This window comes from Coptis chinensis, chromosome 6 (assembly GCF_015680905.1).
Source record: "Coptis chinensis isolate HL-2020 chromosome 6, ASM1568090v1, whole genome shotgun sequence".
Taxonomy (NCBI): Eukaryota; Viridiplantae; Streptophyta; class Magnoliopsida; order Ranunculales; family Ranunculaceae; genus Coptis; species Coptis chinensis.
Genome location: NC_141461.1, coordinates 97,138,506 through 97,160,219, shown reverse-complemented (window position 1 = coordinate 97,160,219; position 21,714 = coordinate 97,138,506). Strand labels below are relative to the sequence as shown.

General features: G+C 37.2%; 1 protein-coding gene and 2 pseudogenes across 2 annotated transcripts; all 3 read right to left on the bottom strand.

Annotated features, from left to right (window-relative positions):
- Positions 1-1,133: 1,133 nt before the first annotated feature.
- Positions 1,134-3,077, bottom strand: KCS1 (3-ketoacyl-CoA synthase 1). The gene has a single exon (XM_086564607.1). It carries the CDS (start codon positions 2,799-2,801, stop codon positions 1,224-1,226), a length of 1,578 nt encoding a protein of 525 aa, XP_086420733.1. The 5' UTR covers positions 2,802-3,077; the 3' UTR covers positions 1,134-1,223.
- Positions 3,078-12,497: 9,420 nt separating this feature from the next.
- Positions 12,498-14,229, bottom strand: LOC147495877 (protein CANDIDATE G PROTEIN-COUPLED RECEPTOR 7 pseudogene; annotated as a pseudogene).
- Positions 14,230-16,246: 2,017 nt separating this feature from the next.
- Positions 16,247-21,483, bottom strand: LOC147495876 (pentatricopeptide repeat-containing protein At3g49240, mitochondrial pseudogene; annotated as a pseudogene). The gene is made up of 4 exons (XR_015197802.1): positions 20,910-21,483; positions 20,773-20,800; positions 19,086-20,176; positions 16,247-18,988 (listed from the first exon to the last, which is right to left on the bottom strand). The product of XR_015197802.1 is annotated as a pentatricopeptide repeat-containing protein At3g49240, mitochondrial pseudogene (transcript).
- Positions 21,484-21,714: the final 231 nt, after the last annotated feature.

Sequence of the window (21,714 nt, the reverse complement as noted above, 5' to 3'; positions counted from 1 at the left end):
CGTTTTATGCAAAAATAACTTTTCATAATAGAATATGTATGAAAAATATATTTACATAGAAAAATTTTGTATGCAAAAATAAATTTGCATAGTAGAATACCTATGAAAAATGATATTTACATATGAAAAAATATATTTACAAATAAAAATTTCGTATGCAAAAATAGATTTGCATAGTAGGATACCTATGAAGAATTATATTTACATAGAACAATTGTGTATGCAAAAATAAATTTGCATAGTAAAATACCTATGAAAAATTTTATTTACATGTGAAAAAATATATTTACATAGTTCTTACAAAATTCCTGAGCGAGGTGTTCTTACAAAATTACTGATCATAATGTATGATCAGTAAGAACACCTATTGGAGTACGAACAATCATTGTTTATACCTCAACATGAATTATGAATAATTATTATTCATACATTAATATATTGTATGAAATACGTTCACCTATTTGGGTATGAACAATCATTATTCATACATCAACATAAGGTATGAACACTCATTGTTTATAGCAAAACGACAAAAAGGGTAAAATCGGAAAATATTTATTTCAAATCCGGATTATTTATTCTTACGGGTTATTTTCACTCGAAAATTGGTTTTCAGAGTCCTTGAGAGTGATTAAAAAAAAAGTGATTTTCACTAAAAAAAAATGGGCCTTGTGACCAATTTCTTGGGTAACTAAGAGGAATTGGCCACTTGGGACTTAGTAGGGTTGAATTGTTGATTTAGCTCACATACACGCATACAGCAACCCTCCCTTTGTGCAGCTTTGCTTATCCAGTAACGCATTCACGAGTTGCATTCTTCTTCTTCTGGAACAGCCAGATTCTCCATTTACTATTTCCCAACTAAAAGATGCTTGGACCAAACCAAAACAGAACAAAATCAGATTTTTTACACTTTCCATACATGGTTTCATACTTTCCATATGGCAGTTCCCCATTAGACTTGTGAACATCATTAAGATTTGCAAGCAAAAATGGACTTTCACACTTTATTCTCTGTGTCTCCTCTCACTCACGTGAATATGCATATTTTGTTCATATACTTGTTTTCCTCCAAACTATAACCATCACAACTTTACCGTGACTAATTGCAACCAAATAAACAACAACAGATATGTTATAATCAATTAAAAATTGTTATTAATCAACAAACCAGTGTATAATCAGGGCCCAATATAATCACGACATGTATACATTTAGGCTAACTAGACCTTAACCGGATAATGGTCTATTGAGTCAACCCACGGATTGGTTCGATACTCTTTGGTTGGAACCGGAACATCCCTCAGTGCTCTCCAAACAGCACTGTTGCACTTGAATCCGGAACCGAATGCGATTTGCCAGACTCGGTCGCCACGCGTGACTCGGCCCTTGGCCTCAGTATACGCCAACTCGTACCACAGCGAGCTACTTGACGTGTTACCGAACCGATGTAGAGTCATTCGGGACGGTTCCATGTGCCACTCACTGAGTTGCAAATTCTTTTCCAACTCATCCAACACAGCTCTTCCACCAGCATGTATACAAAAGTGTTCAAATGCTGTTTTGAAGTCAGGTATATAAGGCTTCACCCTAGCTTTTAAAAGTTTCCTTCTAACCAATGTAACAAAGAACATAAACTGTTCTGAAAAGGGCAGGACTAAAGGGCCCAACGTAGTTATGTTTGTCTTCAAAGCATCACCAGCAACAGCCATTAGTTCTCTAGCAAGAGAAACTCCAACAGTACCTTTATCATCCTCTTTTTGATACACACACGAGTAACTATTGTCATCTGCACCCTTATGTGTCCTCACAGTATGGACTAGTTGGTACTTAGACCGCTTCCGGTCGCGTGCTTTGTTTGATAAAAGCACAGCGGCACCACCCATTCTAAAGATACAATTACATAGCAACATTGACTTATCATTACCAAAATACCAATTTAATGTAATGTTCTCCATGCTCACCACTACTGCATATGTGTTGGGATTTGATTTTAGGAGGTCTTTTGCAAGGTCGACTGATATAAGCCCTGCACTGCAGCCCATACCGCCGAGGTTAAAGCTTTTGATGTCGCTTCGCATCTTGTAATGGTTCACAATCATGGAGGATAAAGATGGTGTTGGATTGAATAAGCTGCAATTCACAATTAGTATACCTACATCTCTTGGTTGTATACCAGTTTTCTCGAATAATGAGTCAAGTGCACCAAACATGACTAACTCGGCCTCAGCTCTTGCTTCTTTCATGCACAAATTTGGAGGTTTAGATGTTATACCTCTAGGAAAATATGTCTCGTCCCCTAGGCCAGATCTTGTGGAAATGCGCTTCTGGAAGTGAATTGTATCCTCCTGGAATGCACCATTCTCCTCAGTCATCTTTAGGAAAGATTCAATGGACATTTTCCTTTCATCATCTGCTTTGTAGCACGCAAATTCCACTAGGTAGACCGGTCGAGGACGCTTCATCAAGTATACTACTAGTATCAAACCAATGACAGTCGAACCAATCACCCCAGTCACAGAGTCGAGCTGAAATGCTCCGCTCGACCATAACTCAGATACCCGGTTAAACGGCAAAGCAGCCAACCTGTATATAATAGCTGCCAACAATGGAATAGCAACAGCATACCTAAGAACAGTAGCATAGTCACAAGTTAGCCTATATCCCAACTTCACATATTTTAGCTTCACAGATTGTAAAAAATCAGGCAAACTTCGCCGAATTCTGATAACAGCTGATGATGAATTTATATAAGCCATCTCAGCTGTTAATCTCTCATTATCCATTTCTATACTCTCCATAACTAGTACTCTACCTCTTGTTTCAACTTCTATCTCTCGTGTTGTTGGTTTAGAATGAGTTTTGAACTAAAGGGCATTCAATATATATAAAGATGGCTTCTCTATAAGTGCTTCCAATGGGAAAAATATATGTTTGTTTGTATGAAATGGTTGGGTGTGAACATAAAAAGGGCTGGGAGATATGATAGATATAACAAGAAAACTAATGTGATGGAAAGCTGTATGATAGCTGCAAGAAAGCTGGAGTGATGGTTTGGAATTAATGTGAGTAGCTCAAACGGGGGAGAGATAGCTCAACCACCGAGTACAAAAATAATGATCATACTCATTCTCTGTGATTTTGTTATTGTTGTATTATGGTTGATGATGGTTGGGGACTATTGACCAAGTGGGCTAATTTCCTAACCTTACTCTAATGTGAGTTTTCGTTCAAGTAAGCCTGGTTATAAACGTGCAAGTTTGAACCCTTACAAAAAGTTATTACAATCTATACTGTAGGGATCAAAATGTGGTCCTGTAAACTGCACCTAGAATGATTTTGTTCACATTTACAAGCCACTAGTGAAGCTTCATGTGTTTGTGATGTTTTTAATTACTATTCACATGTCTCTAATACAAGGAATTAAATTTCGTTTTCGGTCATTGTTTCGGTGACCACAAAAAACAAAAATATATAAATTTTTGCGAAAAGTAAGAGAAAAATTGCCAATACATTAGCAAAAACAATAAATATAGATAACAACTATACATTCAAATTTAATTATCTATATACCAAAAATAATTAATAATCCTCTCAAATAGACATATATCTCACTAATCAAATGTCCCCATCTCACTAATCAAAATGGAGGGAGAAGAGAAAGTTTACCTAGGTGAAATTAGATGTCTTGGACTACTCAATTAAAAGTTTGAGAAAAATTAGATCATTAATGATTAATAACTTAGTAAATAAAAATACAAAATAGACAAAACTAGCAACTATTTTAAATATTTATTGCATTTGCTACCATTTCAAACGTGTCGTGAAAAACTACAAATTAGTGACCAAAATAGACGAAAATTGAAAAATTATTGAAATTTTCGTGAAAAATGACATCTCAGTTCGAAAACTTGCAAATAGAAAGTGTAGGATTCAAAATGTTTCTGTGCCCACCGAAAACGAAAAATTTCACAAAATTAATTTTAGAATTTTTTTTGAAAATTTTGTTTCTTGCTCTAATATAAGCAAAACTAATGCGCGCAAGAGCCAATTAAGACTCCTTTGTTTACCTGCAACTTGCGCAGGTAAAAAGATTTTGGGCTCTTATTAACAGTCATTCATATAAATCGAGCTATAAATCTAGTTTAATTGAGTCATTCAAACATCAACAATGTTAGAAACTTGCATTCAACAACAATAGACGCCCTTGTTTTCGCGAGCTACGTTTCACACCACACTAGTCAGAGAGTCCTATAGCACGGTTGTAAGTGGCAACTTCCATTCATAGCGGTTGGAGTAATGGTTTTCCAATTGTGTTAAAGTACGCGAAGGGGTGCAACATTGCAATCAACAACTTTTGAGCAAAGTCAATGGAGTGTGTATGCTACATTAATTCCCACGTTGCATTATGAATAGAAGTGTTAGTTTTTTTTTCGATAATGTGAAGAAGTGTTGGTTTGATTTTGATCGACTTCATGGAGCATAGGAAAAGGGATCCTTTAATGTAATTACTTACAGGAACAGAAGAGGGGGTTTCTAGGAAATTAAACGGTTGAGATTAAGAGGCAGGTGGTTGGCAGGTGACTGCCCATTCCAGTTAATAAATGGAGTCAAACAGTATATTTGCTTCTTAATTCAAGGAAAACAGGAAACTGACCACATGTAAAGATATCAAAATATTAGTCAAATTTCATGAAATTGTGTACGTATATAATTTATATCTGCAGTTAGGTATAAGCATCAAGGTCGATTAAATTTAAGTTGAAAAAATGCAAGTTTTCCCATGAATATATCACAAGCAAACACATGCATACACAAGAAAATATTATACAGTGTGACTATTGTTGATGATGGATGATAGATGTGCTTAAAGAAATTACAGTCACCTCTTTTCTGGTATGTTTGGTCACTGGCATTTGCTGATACATATGCATATGGTTTGCTAAACCAAATAATAGAAGGAGAAATCTAATGTTCAAGGACACAGCACATGGATTTGAATCGTGATTTTTGGCTAGGATGATTTTGACTTCTTCATGGAGATCGTCGGAAGTCGGAATTCACTGCGTTGCAAAAATTCTAAATTAGCCAAAAAATAGAGCAGATTTTAGATAAAATTGAGCAAAGAAACATCTTAATATTACTGAAAATTCTGAAGTGTATTTAGCAAGGATGGAAATACTTCTAAACTAGAAAGTAGACCTGTGCATACGCACCGGTTCTTTTAAAAATTTGCTCAACAATCATAACTATATATATATATAATTTTTCTAACAAATCGTGATTCTTTGTTTTCGTTGCTAACCCATTTTAATCAAGTCTTAAAAATATGTTTTAATTTATTAATAAATTTTTTTAATTAAGTTTTAAAAACCCGTTTTTTTTTTATTAAGGGAGGGATCCCGTTTTAATTTAGAAATGTGATTTTCATTTTAATTAGAAGTGTTATATATTTTTCTTTTTCAATAAGGGAGAAATTCCCATTATAATAGGATAATGATTTCTGTTTTAATTAGAATTTCTTTTTTCAATAGAAGAGAAATTTATGTTTTAATAAGAGTTGATGACCTGGAATTTTAGGAGAACTAGAAAAATACCCCTTGTGGGCATGAGCGGATTTATGAGTTGGCTTACCTGCCCCTAACTTTGTTAAAAAATAGGGGCGACTCAAGATAATTGGGGGCCCTAAGCAAAATTCGAATGGTAAATGAATATAATAAATTTTTGGTTGGAGAAAGGCAAGAGAAACACTGGAAAAAAGTGAGGGAAACAAATGATTTGCTTAGAACTAACGTAATTTATAGTTTCAAATGTAAAACGTTATTTAACCGTTAAAAGAGTGGACTGAAAAACAATAGTGGGCTGAATTATATTGGGCCATGAACTATATGGCTATAAGCTGTTGTTTATTTGGTTGAGCCAATACAGTGGTAACTGTTCCTAAAAAAATATATATATATATATATATATATATATTAGTGAGAATTAGTAACTGCATCCGCCCAAATGCTTGTAGCAATTTTAATATTAATATATTGATTGATTAAACTATGAGTGTGTTTGCTTTTACACGTGAGATTTTCACACGAGAAAGTCACAATTTAGTTTAGATTTTCACAAACGTACATGATCATGCATAGAAACTTATCTTCACCCACAAAAACCATTTTGATGAAAAACAAAACAAAAACAAAATAAAATAATTAAGGAGGACAATGGTGAAACTTTTATTAGGATCTGTTTTGAAACCAACTCTCACAGGTTAGAAAGTTGGGATTTAAGCTCGATTCCAACTCAATTAGCTAAGATTTAGGAAGTTGTAACTGAATTTGCTTCAATACCTGAATTTGCAACTGATACAAGTATACAACTAAAATGTCTTTTTCAGCTGGCATGGTTAATTAAGTTGAACTCCTACACCTCAGAAACTACCAAAGTATATATCCAAAGACAAGCCATTTTCCATTTCGAACTAAGTAAATATAAGAGGATAACATTTACGATCATTATAGTTATTATGCAGTTCCATACTTCCATTAACCTGTGTCAAACAGACAAACAGTTATTCTGTACCATCTAGACAAAATGATTGAAATCGACATTGGACATAGACGTCGCAGAAAGGGCCAAAGAGATGGATAACTTCATATTAATGGGTTCTAATTAACTTCTAACAATTCAGTTCATCCTGCTCGGAATGATCAAAACATTAGATAAATCCATTTCTCTACATAACCAAAGGGAAAGAAATGAGGGGCAGTTAGGAAAGGCAGTTGGGAAAGGCAGTTAGATTTATTATACATGTTTCCTGTTAGGCATTGTATGGCCATTTTCAGTTCCAAGCTACGAAACTCATAAAGGATAACGTTAGAAAGTGTATAATAATCATTCTACGTTGTTATGAGAATATTATGATCATGTGAAGAAAAGCAAAAATGAAAGGGACTTATATTGCTTTGAAAAGAGCACCATAGTAGAGAATACAAACATGTGACTTGATCGATTTTGTTCATGGAAAGGTTTAGCCGTATTCGAGACTTCGAGTATACAAGACAAAGATCAATGGTGGTTGAGATTTGAGCCATGAGCTTAGAAGAGTTGGAATCCTCTGATGTACTAACTTTGTAAACCTCTTATATATGTAGAGAAAATTTTACTATTTGACAAAACCAAGGGGAGTTTGGATGTCAATTTATTGAAATCATGATTTCCCGTAAACAAAAAAATCGAGAAACATGTTCTCACCTAAAAAACTACTTGCTTAAAAAAATGCGCTCAAATCAGACATCTAAAAGGTAATGCGATTAGAGAGCTTAGATGGGTATATTCCCAATTCTGAGACAGACGCCAAACCCTGTTTTATGCCCGGTTTCTAGCACTGTCAGAGACTGTTAGCACTCGAAAGACCAAATTATGGCCTTGTCCAATGTCTGGGCCATGTATCAACTGATCCAGAATTCTTTTGTACACATGCAGACACAAATTGGAGACGTAGGGACACAATTTTGTGGAGTACATGTAAGTATGTAACCATGCAAGGAGATAAAAACAGCTCATTACACTTGTACCAAAAACAGTCTGAAGAGACAGCTATTTAAATTTTAAATGCATGCATTAAAGTATCAAACTCAAACTATCCCTGAATAATACGAAGCTTTACGCTTAAACTAATCGTATGTTGTAAGTCGTAAGTCGTAACAACTATTAACAACACTCCATAGTAGCTTGGCTATTAATAATTTACGATTCGGACGTATCTTGATGGTTATACCTCAAATATACACTCCAACAGCAGTAGCTCTAGCTCAGTCAGGTGATGTATTATTGCAAGCACCACCATGTATTATCAGATTTCCATACCCAACATGAGAGTTCTACATCAAAGGTCACATGCAATATGTAACATATAAACGTATTGTGTAACATGAAGCAACATTAAAGGGAGGCAATGAATGAAAGCAAGTTTGTTGAGGACTCAGATTTCCAGCAGTGCCAGATGCAACTCAGGTCTCAGGCATTCAAGATGGCGACACTGTAGCGACTTTTATCAACCACAAACCAACACCCAATACAACTTGCCTCAAATGGTGGACCCTGAACCTGTTTAAAAAACCATCTTTCATTTCCACATCCACAGGCATAAGAACAGAGAAGGTGGTGTTGTGCAGAATTCACGAGACAGTAACCCTACTAAAACAATTAATGCAGTAGCGACAAAAGGGAGCTTTAAAACTTCAGAGAACCAAAATTTGTATGGTACAGAACAAAGATCCCCAACACAGGCTTGGTAACATGGGGAAGCATGGTTCTATACGAGAAATCAATCAAGCAGGGAGTTTGAATTTACTCCAATGATGTGTGTAATAACTCATGGCAACCAGATCAGCTGGTAAAAACTAGTGCTGATCAGACTAGAATGCAGAGGACAGTTTTGGTTCGCAGAATGGGGATATGCAGGCCAGGACCTGAACCTAGAACCCTTTTCCTTTCTGCAAGAATGTACATAGGAGCAAATAACATATACTCAAAGAAACCATTGTTTCAAAGCTAGATCGAGAAGGCTTGGTACGAACGCAGACATCCATCTTGTAACTACATATTACTTTGTGTGGAAAAATGGTTTCTTAATGGCATCACGGATCATTGCTACTAGTATGACTGCTCCATTTTTCCTAAAACTTGCAAAGGAATTCTACAAACAAGTGTATATTTGAAGTCACCCTATTCTAAATTTACAAATCTCTAACCAAATTCAAGTTTACGTATTTGACACGAAACATCAACCTCAAACTTCAATCTAACCATATGCTACTTAGTCATGGCAATCATGCTAGTTTATACATGTTTCAGCTTCATTCTAGAGCTACATGGTCTCCTGTTTATAATGTTTTACCCCTCACAAGACCCTCTTTTCTTAGTCTTGACGGTATTTTTACATCACAAGACCCTATTCTCTTGGTCACGCTGGTGTTTTCCATGATACTTACTTCATGTCCTTGTTACCTGCATGAAGAAATCACAGTGAAATGGCATTCATAGCTTGAAAACTTTCCTTTGTTGTTCGATTTGCTCTTTCCTATTCTTTTTCTTGTCTCTTTCTTTGTGGTAAATATAACTAATCAAGCTTCATTTTACGTGTTAAGTAAGGGGACGGTTATATGAACTCCAAAGAACTCCACCACGAAAAACAGTGAATTAGAAGCTGATTTTTGGTGGAGAAGTTCTCCCCGCAACAAAGATCATCATCACAAAACAATCAGATCATTTGGAAATGTATCACCTTATCAAAAGTTGTTTACAATGTTATATTTTATCCAACGGAGATTTTTCTGACTTTGAAACAACTCCTGACAAGGTTAAATATATCTAATTGACCTGATACTTTCTGAGGAGGTTCTCCATTATGGGAAGACTTTGTCACCAGAAATCAGTCCTCAGTTCATCTTGTAAGTTCATTTTTGGTGGTGGAGTTCATTTGGAGTCTATCTATAAGGTGGAGTTCATATAATCATTACATAGAAATCACATAGAAGGTAAACTGTATTCTAAGAATAGAAGAGAGAATCTTGCAGGCAAAGCTATGATGCTTGAGCTATGCTCAACCACCAATGATGATAGGTGGTGATAGGGGCTCTGGGCTACAAAAGAAACCCCAAGTAATTGGGTAGCTGACAATTCACAATAGTCAAACTGAAGGTCATCTCCAACTATGCAGAATAAATGAGTAATTTACATGCCTCACCAAACAGATACTCATGAGACGGTGAGATCTAATTTGTGCATAGTAAGTAGCAGGCAACTCATTAGCATCATCGAAGATCCCAGTTGCCCACAGAGAAACTGTATTGACTCAGTATACTTGGGTGAAGGTGTCCAGTGGCCTAGTTGTCAAGACTTTCGGGAGGTTGAGCCGAAGGTCTTGGGTTTGACTCCCACCTTCACCAGAGGGTAAATGCAATTTAAGATATTAGAGAATAAAGATCTAACTAAGAGAATGTATACTTGGCTGAGCAAATCGTAATCTGCCATTGGATTTGCATCAACAAATCAGAAAATCAGTCTCTCTGCTCTGACCGTCCAAGAAGGATGGTGCTCCACTCTTGTGGCAGTAGGCAATTAAGTAATTAACAGAATAAATTAGATCACACCCAAATCAAAAGTGAGCTACAATGGGATATATACATTTCCAGTGGAGTTTAAATTTTCCTAAGCTATTAATTTGCAGTGGTCCTTCCACAGATTCTCCATAACTCTGAAAAGGGAAATGCGTAAGGGGATCATCCTGTTAGAGCACTTTTTTCGCTTTTACAACAGTTATACTGCTACTGCATATATATAGAGTAATGCACAAACAAGTTCACATCAATCAAATCCACAAACTCGGGCAAAATCAATATCCTTCGGAACATCTAAGATAACTTCCCATCTCACTAAGTCATGGACTTCTGTAAGGTTGATATCAATACTGTAAATTATAACCTTTTCTCAGAAATTTCCTTAACCGTTAATGTAGAGCATACAGGATCAGCTATGCTTCCAACTCTCAGATATACTCATACAGAGGGATTAATGATTCCACAAAGAATTTCCATCTCTAATTCATAGATACCTCATAAATGCCTTAAAAAACCTAATGTGGCATGAAATAAACTGAATTTTCCACCGAAGATATGTTTTTCTACCATGTGGGGATGAAATAACTTCGACCACTTGTATTACTTAGCCAGATCTCAGAAAGCCGCTCACGGCTTCGACGACATGTTGACAATTAATTCTATAGCAACTTTTCGTGTCACGTAATGAGCAAAAACCAGTCAGGTCCAGGGTATCTATTCTCTTTCCAAGAGAGAAATAACTGATCAAATCTCCTTGCATAGGTTTCCTACAAGGATACCAAACACGAGTCTATAATAATCTGGGAGTCATCCATCCATACTGATACAGAGTCAAAACCTGATCCCTTGGATATGCTTTCTATACCTTTCAAACTGATTTAGACATTCAACATTTCAAAATGCAAGCTATTCTCTTAATACCACTTCTGCTGCTAGACCAAGGGTAAAAAGTACTTGAAGCGCCCTAACAAACCATAGGTAAGTTTTGATTGGTAGTAATGGTTTTTATATGGTTCCAAATTTTTTGGTTCTTTTAATTTCTGGCATGCATAACCTCTGCAGTAATGTATAGTCTTGGCAAGTTCTACATCATGAACGTCCTCTTATAATTTTTGGAGTGAATGCCAACAGACAAGTACTGAGAGTCCCATGGGAGCACGAGTTCACCCCTAGCCCCATTAGGACCAACATGACATTTTGACCAATCGTTTGCCATTTCTCTACACATATCTATGAACTTGTCCCCAATCATCTCCATTTTCCAACAATACAATAAGCATCAGTTTGCAGCTAAAAACTAGGCCATGAGAGCATGAGTCAGAAAAGCTCCTCTTTTTTCAACTACAGAGCCAACCGCCACTGCTCCCCCCCCCCCCCCCCCCGACAAATTATATACATCTCCAATACATGTAGCTTTAGCTAAAAGCAGTCCTTGATCATTAATTCCATTCCAAAACTAAGGCCCCTAATGCAAAACCTAGTTCAGTTGCAACGTCCTTGGATTCCTTTTGCCCCTTACCCCTACTTCAAAGGCACCTTAATGTTCTAATATTTTCTTGTTTCACTTGAAATTTCGCCACTCCTTTTTAAACACCTAGTTCTCACCTCTACTTTCATCACTAGGTGAAAGGATGTGTTTACAAGTATAACTTGTGTTCTGCAGACTATAGGCTGCTTTTTCTTTTGCATTCCTAGTTGGAACCACTTGAAAAGCGGAATTAGTATAGATTCTCACCAAAGAAATATCTGACACTGTCTCACGGCAAGAGCAGAAATTTTGCAAATTTTGATGGAAATGGTTTCAACTAGTCAAAATTCAAGAAAAGTCGAATTTTGAAAAATGGAAATGAACCACATACTCTTACCCTAAAGAAGGTGGAGCAAGATGGAAGTAATGAAATCAGTGAGTGAAGAGGTAAGGGGCTCCTAGAGACAAAGATCTCTAAATGGAAACAGTGTAAAACTGGTTCAAACAAAAAAAATGTAACTTCCACCTCATCAGTAACAAAGATTCAAAGAACGGGAAAGAGACAAAGAGATGATCTAGGTCTCACGTTTCATCGCTTTGTTTCCTTGATCAAGGATACAATGAATGTGTGGATTCCAAAAAAGGAAAGTAAAAATTATGACATTCAAAAAAGTACATAAAGACTATATGGAGGGCCTATTCAGAAGGGCAAGCTAGAAAGAGAAAACTATCGTGCAAAACAGCTAGAACTTATAGCAATAAATAACAAGAACTCTAGGCCAGCCAGTACTAAGCTCAACAAAAAATAACATAAAAATTCTCACAAGCCAACACATGCATAAACATGAACAAAAGAGATCCAAATGTTTAGCTCAGTAATATAAATCAAGTAACATAATTGAAAGACGCTCTGGTGTAACAATCATATAGGCATTTGATCAAAATTTATAAAAAGTTTTGGTATTGAAAGTTCGACATGCTAAGTACCAATAGACAGATGACAAATGTATATGGTCGTAAAAACCAAGTATGAGACAGGTACAGAGAACACAACGAAAAGGGAAGGATATCCGAATTCACAAGATTACAAAGTTAACAAAAAATGTTATGCCCTCTCAAACCCCTTAAACATAAGTGCAAAGCTCCTATCTATACCTTCCCAATATGATCACAAATTCATATATTCCTTTAAAACGAACTATAATGGCAATAACCCTGAGTTTATTGACAATAAAAATGAAGATTAAACCTCCAAAGCATGAATGATTACCAGGTAACGATCACAACTCGAACTCGTCTTCAAGCTTTAGAGCTTCAGCTGCAGCTTCCTCTTCTTCATCGTCAATCACAAAGTAAGGATTATGCACCTCAGGCCTGAATTTGTACCCCGTGAAAACATAGAAAGCCAGTGTCGCCAATTCCCCAGCGACAACACTCGGCCCAGAGATACCGATAAGAAGTAATAGTCTCCAACGATAGACAACAACCCTGGTGAAGTAAATGTAACAGATAACCACAATGTAATACTGCCTAAACAAAGTCAACTTCATCAAATTCACTGCCGCCTTCCCATCAGTTGTAGCGGCTTCTCTCAAATTTTAATCGACCAAACAATTGGAAACAGAACCGCACAACAACAAACAACATCGACAAGCAAGAACACCTGTTTCCACGTAATCCAATCTTTAGCATAAGGCCCACTCTCATCAATCACAACTTGTGCAATATTGGCAACAACTTGTAGCGGAATGACAATCATCAAAACCTTCTTCTCCTTATCTTGTAAATACGGTTTCAAAAACGACCACCCAGTACCAATCAAAACAATCAAAGTAAACAAAGTAATCCCCTTTAAAAAACTGAAAATATAAAACAAAACATCCCATCCGTGCGCTACCCGTCCCTTTTAATATAACTCTTATCCTCAGCCTCACACAACAAATTCAATGCTTTCAAAACCAAAACAGCCAACATAAAGAAATGTATCCTATAAACAGTGAATCTCTTCTTAACCAATACAAAAAACCAAAACCCACCTAAAATAAAATACACCATAAAAAACAAGAAATAAATCCTAGGCAATACCGTTTTCCCCGCCGACAAGTAATCTCGATTCCTTCCCTTCCCATCTAAATTATACATAGCTGATATAACATCCATCGAGATCCGTAACTGAGGAACACAATTAGCAAAAACAAGAGTAAACTGATTAGCATCAGACTGTTTAAACAAAGTAGTGAAACTAGACTTGTCCATTTTTTTGTCAAATGTATAAACAGGTTTAATTTGTTCAGACTGAAGTGCACACGTGATGTCTAATGATTGGATTTGTTGTAAAACTTGTAACCAAGAGTCACGTGTGCTTAAAAAGAAGCCGACTTGGGAAAGATGTTCGGGAGGAGGAGTTGGATTCGAGAATGAAATATGGGACACGTTAAGTTCGAGGACTCCGGTGTTTGTGAAACCGAACTCGTCGAATGGGATTATTGATCGGTCGTCGGATCGGATTTCGGAATATCGGATTTCGGCGGATGTAAAGGTTGATAATAATAATATTAATAATATAGTTGAAATCGCCATTTGAGAGGTGAGCTTGTTTGGTAGCTGATGAATGAGGATGAAGATTTTTTTTTTTTTTTTTTTTTTTATACTGGTTTTTTTCACGCGAAGACTTTTGAAGAATTGAGGAGGGAGTTGTTTATATGCAACTTGTTTTTTTGGCTTAGGAGAATAGAGATGTATTTTAGCAAACTATATATGTCGGCTCTAGCCTGTAGGTGGTGGAGGGTTTCAAGTGCCATGTAACCATCAGGCTAAATTTGAGGCACCCAAACAAACAGTGACCAACTCTAGGGGTAGAAGCAAATCTAGTAATAGTGGGACTCATTTTTATTTTAAATATTTTTTTTTTCTTATAGGTCCAAGTTAGGTTTTTAGCAATACATCTGGGGCACTGGAGAAGCCCTCAAAAAAAAAATAGCTAGAGTTACCTCTCAAAAAAAAAAAAAACAAAAAACAAAAACAAACAAACAAACAAACTCACACCACCACTCCCACTATAGCCTCAAATTGAAAAAGTTTAAAAAATAACAAAAAACCAAAAACAAACCCATGTAACACTCCCATTGTCCCACGATATTATACGTGTCGCACCGTATCTACATCCCCAAACAACAAATTTGCCTTCACTATTTTGCAAATCTATCGTTGAAACAAAAATTTCCCCATTATTGTAAGCTTTTGAATAATGTTTTTTTCCCACTAGATTCGGTTTAGTTAGCTTGATGAGGTAAGATTAAAAGTCGGGTTTGATATTTGGTGCACAAAAAAAAAGTATTTTTTATGGAGATTTGGAAAGTCAGGTTTGATATTTGGTGCACAAAAAAAAGTATTTTTTTTATGGAGATTTGGATCCGTTTAATGTTTGGTGCACAAAAAAAAAAGTATTTTTTTCGCTTGGTAATTTTTCCACTAGTCATGAGAGATCCTTCAACCGTTTTGCCAATCTATAAATCTAGGTCCTTTCAACTTAACAAGACCAAAGATTCTTAACACCAAACTCTCCCAAATTTTTATAGTTATGCGGTTCTTTGTAATTGTATGTTTTTTTTTTTGTAAAATTGCTCTGTATAATTGTAATGTGACAAGGGGTTTTGACAATGTGAGGTTTGTTTGTTTGAATTTTCTCAAAATTGGTTTTGTTTATTTTGAGGTATATCTTTGGTTTGTTACAACATGTTCAAGCAAATTTTTGTATTGGGGGCTTTCGATGAAATGCGTTTTTGTTTGGTTTAATTTTCGCCGTGATGAGTTTTACTTATTTTGAGGTAATGTGGGGTAGTGTGTTTAGAGATTTTGATAACATGTATTTTGCACGAGAACACAAAGAAAAGGGAAGGATATCAAAATTCACAAGATTACCTGGTTAACAAAAAAATGTTATGCCTCTCGCAGTGGTCTACTAATTTGCAAGTCACGTATATACTACACCAATTCCAGTTGTCTATACATATCTATACACGAGGATCACATATGGTACAAAAGTTGTTTCGGATTAACGAAACAACTTTTTTCCTTTTGTTCGGAAATGAAAAGTCCGGATATAAGTTTAGAAACTTTAAAGTTTTAGGACTAGTTCAAATACTTAGGGATATATACATTAGACTATGCCATGATTCTACTATAATTTTGGTAGGATATTGCCATTTTGTATATTAGATGATTATGTTATTTATAGAGTTGAGAAGGATGGAAATTACAATAGTGGTTGGTGGGCAGTTGGGGGATCAGGTGCAAGTCTTGCAGGGTGGTGTTGCACGATCAGGAGAGAGATCTTTAATTTGGTGTGGTAAGGATATACAACTGATGACTATGAACCAAGAACGAGTGTCTACACTCACTGCTCTTCGACACGACATTGCAATATGGTGTTTTGACGAAAACATGAAGCATCAACCTTTGATGGAGACGATTTCTACGTATCCTGGGATTTATTTGGACCATCGTCGCCCTATATATCAACTCACTAGTAAGGCTTCAACTCGACTCCTATATATCAACTTAAAACCGCATAATCCGTGTCCAGCAACCTACATTACTTATCTTAATATGACAAATGCAGATAGCACATGCAATGATTTAGTTGTAACTGAACAGAAAGGAGAACGCTACAAAGATGATCTTTCCTTCCAAAATATGGTAAGAAACATGGAATGAAACCAGGTTTGTTACACGATTATTTCTTCAAGCACACCATCACCTTTAATGCTTGATTCTTCATCCGTGTCACTGGCTTTGGTAGTTTCTTCCATCATACCATCACCTTTAATGTTTAATTCTCTATCCAAGTCACCGGCATCAATGGTTTCTTCCACGACATCAAGAGCAGGGGTAGCCTCAACAACAGGAGCACCTCCGCTTCCCTCTTGATTACCACTTGGGGCCTCTCCATTCATTGAGAAGGTTTCAGCAGAAGGTACATCGGAATTAGATGTCTTGGTATCACCAAACTAGAGAGAGAGGTGGTACAGTTCCATTAGATGGCTTGGTATCACCAAACAACAAGTAGGTCTCACCAGCAGCTAGAGCACTGGCCTTCGCTGCCTTTGCTGCTTCTGCCTCTGCCTCTTCTGCAGCCTTTTTAGCCAAAGCTACAGCCTTCTCCCTCTCTTCCCTCTCCTTGTCCTCCAATAACTTCAACAAACCCCCCTCCCTCCCTTCTTTCCTCAAAGCATCCCTTACAAATTCATCCATCTCTGAATTCAAACCCACTTTTTCATCCTTCAACATCTCACTGACCAACTTAAGCACTTCATAAAGCTTAGCTGCCTCACACAGTGCTCGCAACATAACTTCATAATTCGCAGCATCTAGCCTCAGTTTCACAATCATCTGACTGAAAAACCCATTTGCCTCATCAATCTTTCCTGTTTTAATCAATCCATCTACCACCTTATTATAAGTAGCCAAGTTCGGCTTCAGCCCTGATTCTACCATTTTCCCAAAATAGTCAGCAGCATCGTCGGCTCAACTCTGTTCGAAGCAAGTATCTATCAACAAAACATGTGTACTCATCCGGATTAGCCCCTGGGATCTCACCCATTTTTCGATATAGTTCCTCCGCCTTGGGCATCAAATCATTGGCACACAATTGTTGGATCAAATTGTTGAAAGATGAACTGCATCTCTTCTCACCCATCTCCTAAACACTTCAATAGCATCATCAAACTTTCCTTGTTCACAAAACCAGTCCACCATAACATTGTAGCTTCCAAGATTCACTGTTAATTTCCTAGGAGGACCATGTTCCTCCTTCATCCTCTCAAACAACTGCAACGCCTCGTCCGACTTCCCATTCTTAATCATCGCTTGCAATGCAGAATTATACGCCAACACATTCATTTTAACACTCGAACCCTCTCCCAACAAATCAGCATAAATCTCCATCGCCTCCTTATCCAAACCTTTCAAAAAATAAGCCTTCATCAAATTCCCATAAACAATCCCATCATTCACAAACTCCAACTTCTCCTTCAACTCTTTAAAAAGGGCCAAAGCTCGATCCCCATCCTCATTTTTCACAAGACCCAACATCAAATAATTATAAACAGCAGGATCAGCAGCTAAACCCTTTTCCAACATTTCATCTTTCAACTCAACGGCTCAATCCACTTTCAAATTGACAACTAACCACTTAACTAAAATCCTATAAGTAGTAGGCTTAAGGATCAAAAGGTGCATTATTAATCAACTGTTTATAATGTTCTAAAGCAGTATCAGTCTTCCTACAATCACAATACGCATTAATCAATAGATTATGCGTAACCACATTCGCAGCCACACCCGCTTGCGTAACAAACCTATGTAACAAAAGCATATCAGAATACCGGCTTTGCCTCAACAGTGCAGCCATAACAGCATTACAAGTAAATATAGTAGGCTTACAATTAGAATATATCGAATGCCATGTATATAAAGCGGCTTCATCTAAATCATGTTCACGTATTAATCGAGGGAGCGGAGCGAACGATTTTGGCAGAAGGGGGGCTATGCGGACAAAAACCAACATGGTTGGTTTATGTCTGTCTGTCCTCACTTCTCTCTCATTTTTTCTCTTTCTCCTTCACCCATCTCTCCCTCTCCCCTGCATCACCCAACTCTCTCTCTCTCCCCACAGCTCCGCTCACTCCCCACTGCCACGCAGTATACTAGTGTTAATATCTTGTTGTGAAGATCAAGACGCTCACCTTTTAATACTGACACGTGTTCGGGTAGTTTGGGTTTGGAGGACGGCGTTGGGGTTGGTTGTTGGGTCGAATGGAGTTGAGTGGGGGTTCTACGCGTAGCGTAGTTTGCGTTGTCTACGCACGGCTGCAGCTTCTTCAGGTGTGGCGTAGGAGAGACAATGGATGGAGAGTAGAGGAGTGACGTAGCGGTGATGATGAGTGAGGGGTTTTGTTAGGGTTTTGAGGTGGGTACTGAAAAAGGTGAGTTTGGAGAGATGCATGATTTTGTTTTTTGTTTTGTGAGAGGAAAAAATGAAGTGAAGAGAAAAGAGGATTGGGATAAAAAAAAGTGAAGTGGTTTATCAAGGGTTTTACCAATGAAGATGTACTGATTACTGTCGACAAACTATGGTTAACACGAAGAAAACTTTTAAAAGCACTGGAATATGGTGCCATTAAAATCAGGGACTATCAGTTTTTACTTGGGCAGCTTCGACATACTGCTCTGCAAGCTTCTTCACCTTTTCACCTTGATGAGAAAGTTTGCGTTACTGTCTCTAGAGTGGTATCTCATAATTTTGGATGTTGCATGTTTTTTCCACCGCCCACCGGTACTGTTCGACAGTAATCACACTACTCTTGCATGGTGGTCTGGTGTGCTCTTTAATGTAGGCCTCAACCTGTAACAAAAAAGTTAGAATTTTATAACAAGTAATCAAGATAAACCAGCAAGGAGCCACGACTTAAATAAGGTATATGTAGTAAAACTGTGTGTACCTTTCTGGAAACAGAAACGCTATTGTCCGATGGCTTTGTTTTGTTGGTTTTCTTCTCATTCCTCCGAATGTTCTTTTTCACCAAAGAATGGTTAGCTGAATTTTCCCCATCAGAAGAGCCACAGTCAGCTGGCAACCCACTCCTGACTTAATTTATTCTCCCGATAACTCGTGGATCAAAATCAGATGCTCTACCAGCTTTATCTTGAGTACAATTAGCATCTTCTTTTTGGTCTATGTCTTCAGTGCAAACTTCTTTTCCACTTTCGAGACAACTGCCTCTCCTGAAGCTTTGTCAGGAAATCTTTCTACAAGAGGTTCTTTTATCGGTCCATATAATTCTTCACACTCCGCCCATGAAGGATCTCCACGCGTTTCATCTGGTAAAGGGTTTGCTGTGGGACATGAATCCTCTGTCTTAACATCCAAGGTTGAAATTTCAATGCCCTTGTGAACCTCGAGGAAGGGAAAACCATTCCGATCATTAATAAATTCCAACCTCTCAATATCTTTTGGGTCCAAATCATTATTGGTTCTTCTGGTATTCTGGGTGGAGAATACTACCTTCATTTTTAAATCACCCTCTTCTGATTGTGGTTTAGATACCTTAGGATCAATTCCACCAATATAATCCTCACTATCCAAATCATACTCGAAATCTCCATATATATCCAGCTCTGCATGACTATCAATATCAAACACATTCTCAGGTCCTTTGTCTTCATTCAGTGACTGATTGTCATCATTAACATCTGACCTATAGGGACTGTTAAGTGGGGAGTCGGACACTAGGCCTGCCATTATATTCTTAGTGCTGCTTCTGCTGATGGATCAGAGGATTCTTCGCCTGCTGGATCTGTACTTTCGGTATCAACTACTGATTGAGAAGGGCCAGATTCTGCAGCAGTATCATGCCTGTTACTACTCGTATGTGTAGAGGTTTAGGTACACCAGCTTGCTGTTTGACCTATTAACAGCCTCATTCTCAATGTTAACAGCATCAGCAACAGCTAACTCTGTATCAGCTGTTCTTCGCAAAACAGGCAGATTAGCTTTCCGCAAGAAATGCTCAATCAAGTGGTGAAGTTGAGCCTATATAGGAAACAAAACACGGGACAGATGAGTATACCCCAAAAAATGATGAATCTCATAACAAAAAAACCTTCTATACATTGTGATGGAGATTGGATCAATTTTCTTGATGTATTTGTAGTTATGTATTCTAATATAGGGGCATAATCGGGTACAAACTTTTTTTATTTTAGCAATTTTGGGGAACCAACTTCCACTCTTTTTTGCAAAGTTAGGTTCCATCTGTGTTCCCTCCATTATTTTCACGTGTCAGTTTTTTAATTTATATTTATTTTTCTTTAATTACGTGGATATTAAAAAAAACAAGCCACATGAAAATAATGAACGGAACACAAACAGGACCTAACACCCCAACAAAGTGATAAGTTGGTTCCCCAAAATTGCTCAACAAAAACTTTGTACCCCAAATTCAGATTTTGTGTAAAGTTCGTTACCCAATTATGCATTTTTTTTTAATATTTAGAGTCAACCACTATGTAGCATGTACTTTAGATTTGTAGTGGTATTTGGGTTTATCATCTAGTAGGGTTGTCAGTTCATATTGTAGAAATTATTATTAAAACCCCATTGGAGGTCATTGAATAGAACTTCCGTACCTGCCTAACTAGGGCGGGGTAGTTGTGCCTGCTCATATCAAAGAATAAAGGAGGGAAAATCAGTTCTAATGATGTGAAAATTTAACTGCCAATAGAACAGGAAAAAGTATTTAGTAAAAAGAAATAATTTCACGTACTAATAACGGAAAGCTTCTTCCCTTGAGCATGGTGCTATCTCCTGGTTTCCCTTGAGTTGAATTCCTATCTACCGCGGAAGTCTTTCTAGCAAGAACCTCCAAGGCCTATTTCCTTTTATCACTCTTCACATCGGATTTTCCAGGCAATTCTTTCAGAGGCTAGTCATTCACTTGAGACCCACTTGCCATAGACATGGAATCCTGATTTCTCATGGACCCATTTGAGTATACAGTCTTACAAGAAGCTTCATCCTTTGAATCTTGAAGAGAACTCCTACTAGTCTGATTAGGATTTTGGATACGAATGTCACTAGTTGGTTTATAAGTTTTTTCATTCACAACTTTTCCTTTATTCAATCCATCATTTCTGGTGACTGTAAGAGCTGCGCCAAATACAATCTGGAAAGGATGGGATTTGAAGCCTCATCTCCAGGTTCATTTTCCATTTCTGAGATCTCTGGGCCCTTCTTAGGAGATCAAGTACTGATTTCAGAGTCTCAACCTTTTCAGGCTTAGTGGCTCTCCTGCACCGATGCTTCCAGAACTCGACTTCCCAATCTCTATCCCATGCACGTCTGCGCTTTCCATTCGAATTTCCATAAATCTTCTTTGTAAGGTTCTCACGTATCTTCCCTTTCTGAAGCAATGACTTTTTAGACCTTACAAATGAAGGATTCAACCTTCTAACAGGTTCTCGTTCTGGTCTAGACCCAGGTATTGCATTTCTGAATGCAAGGAGAAGTTTTGGGTCAAATATTTTACTTTGGCCGTCGTCTTTTGTGGCCCTATTACGAACTGCTTCTCT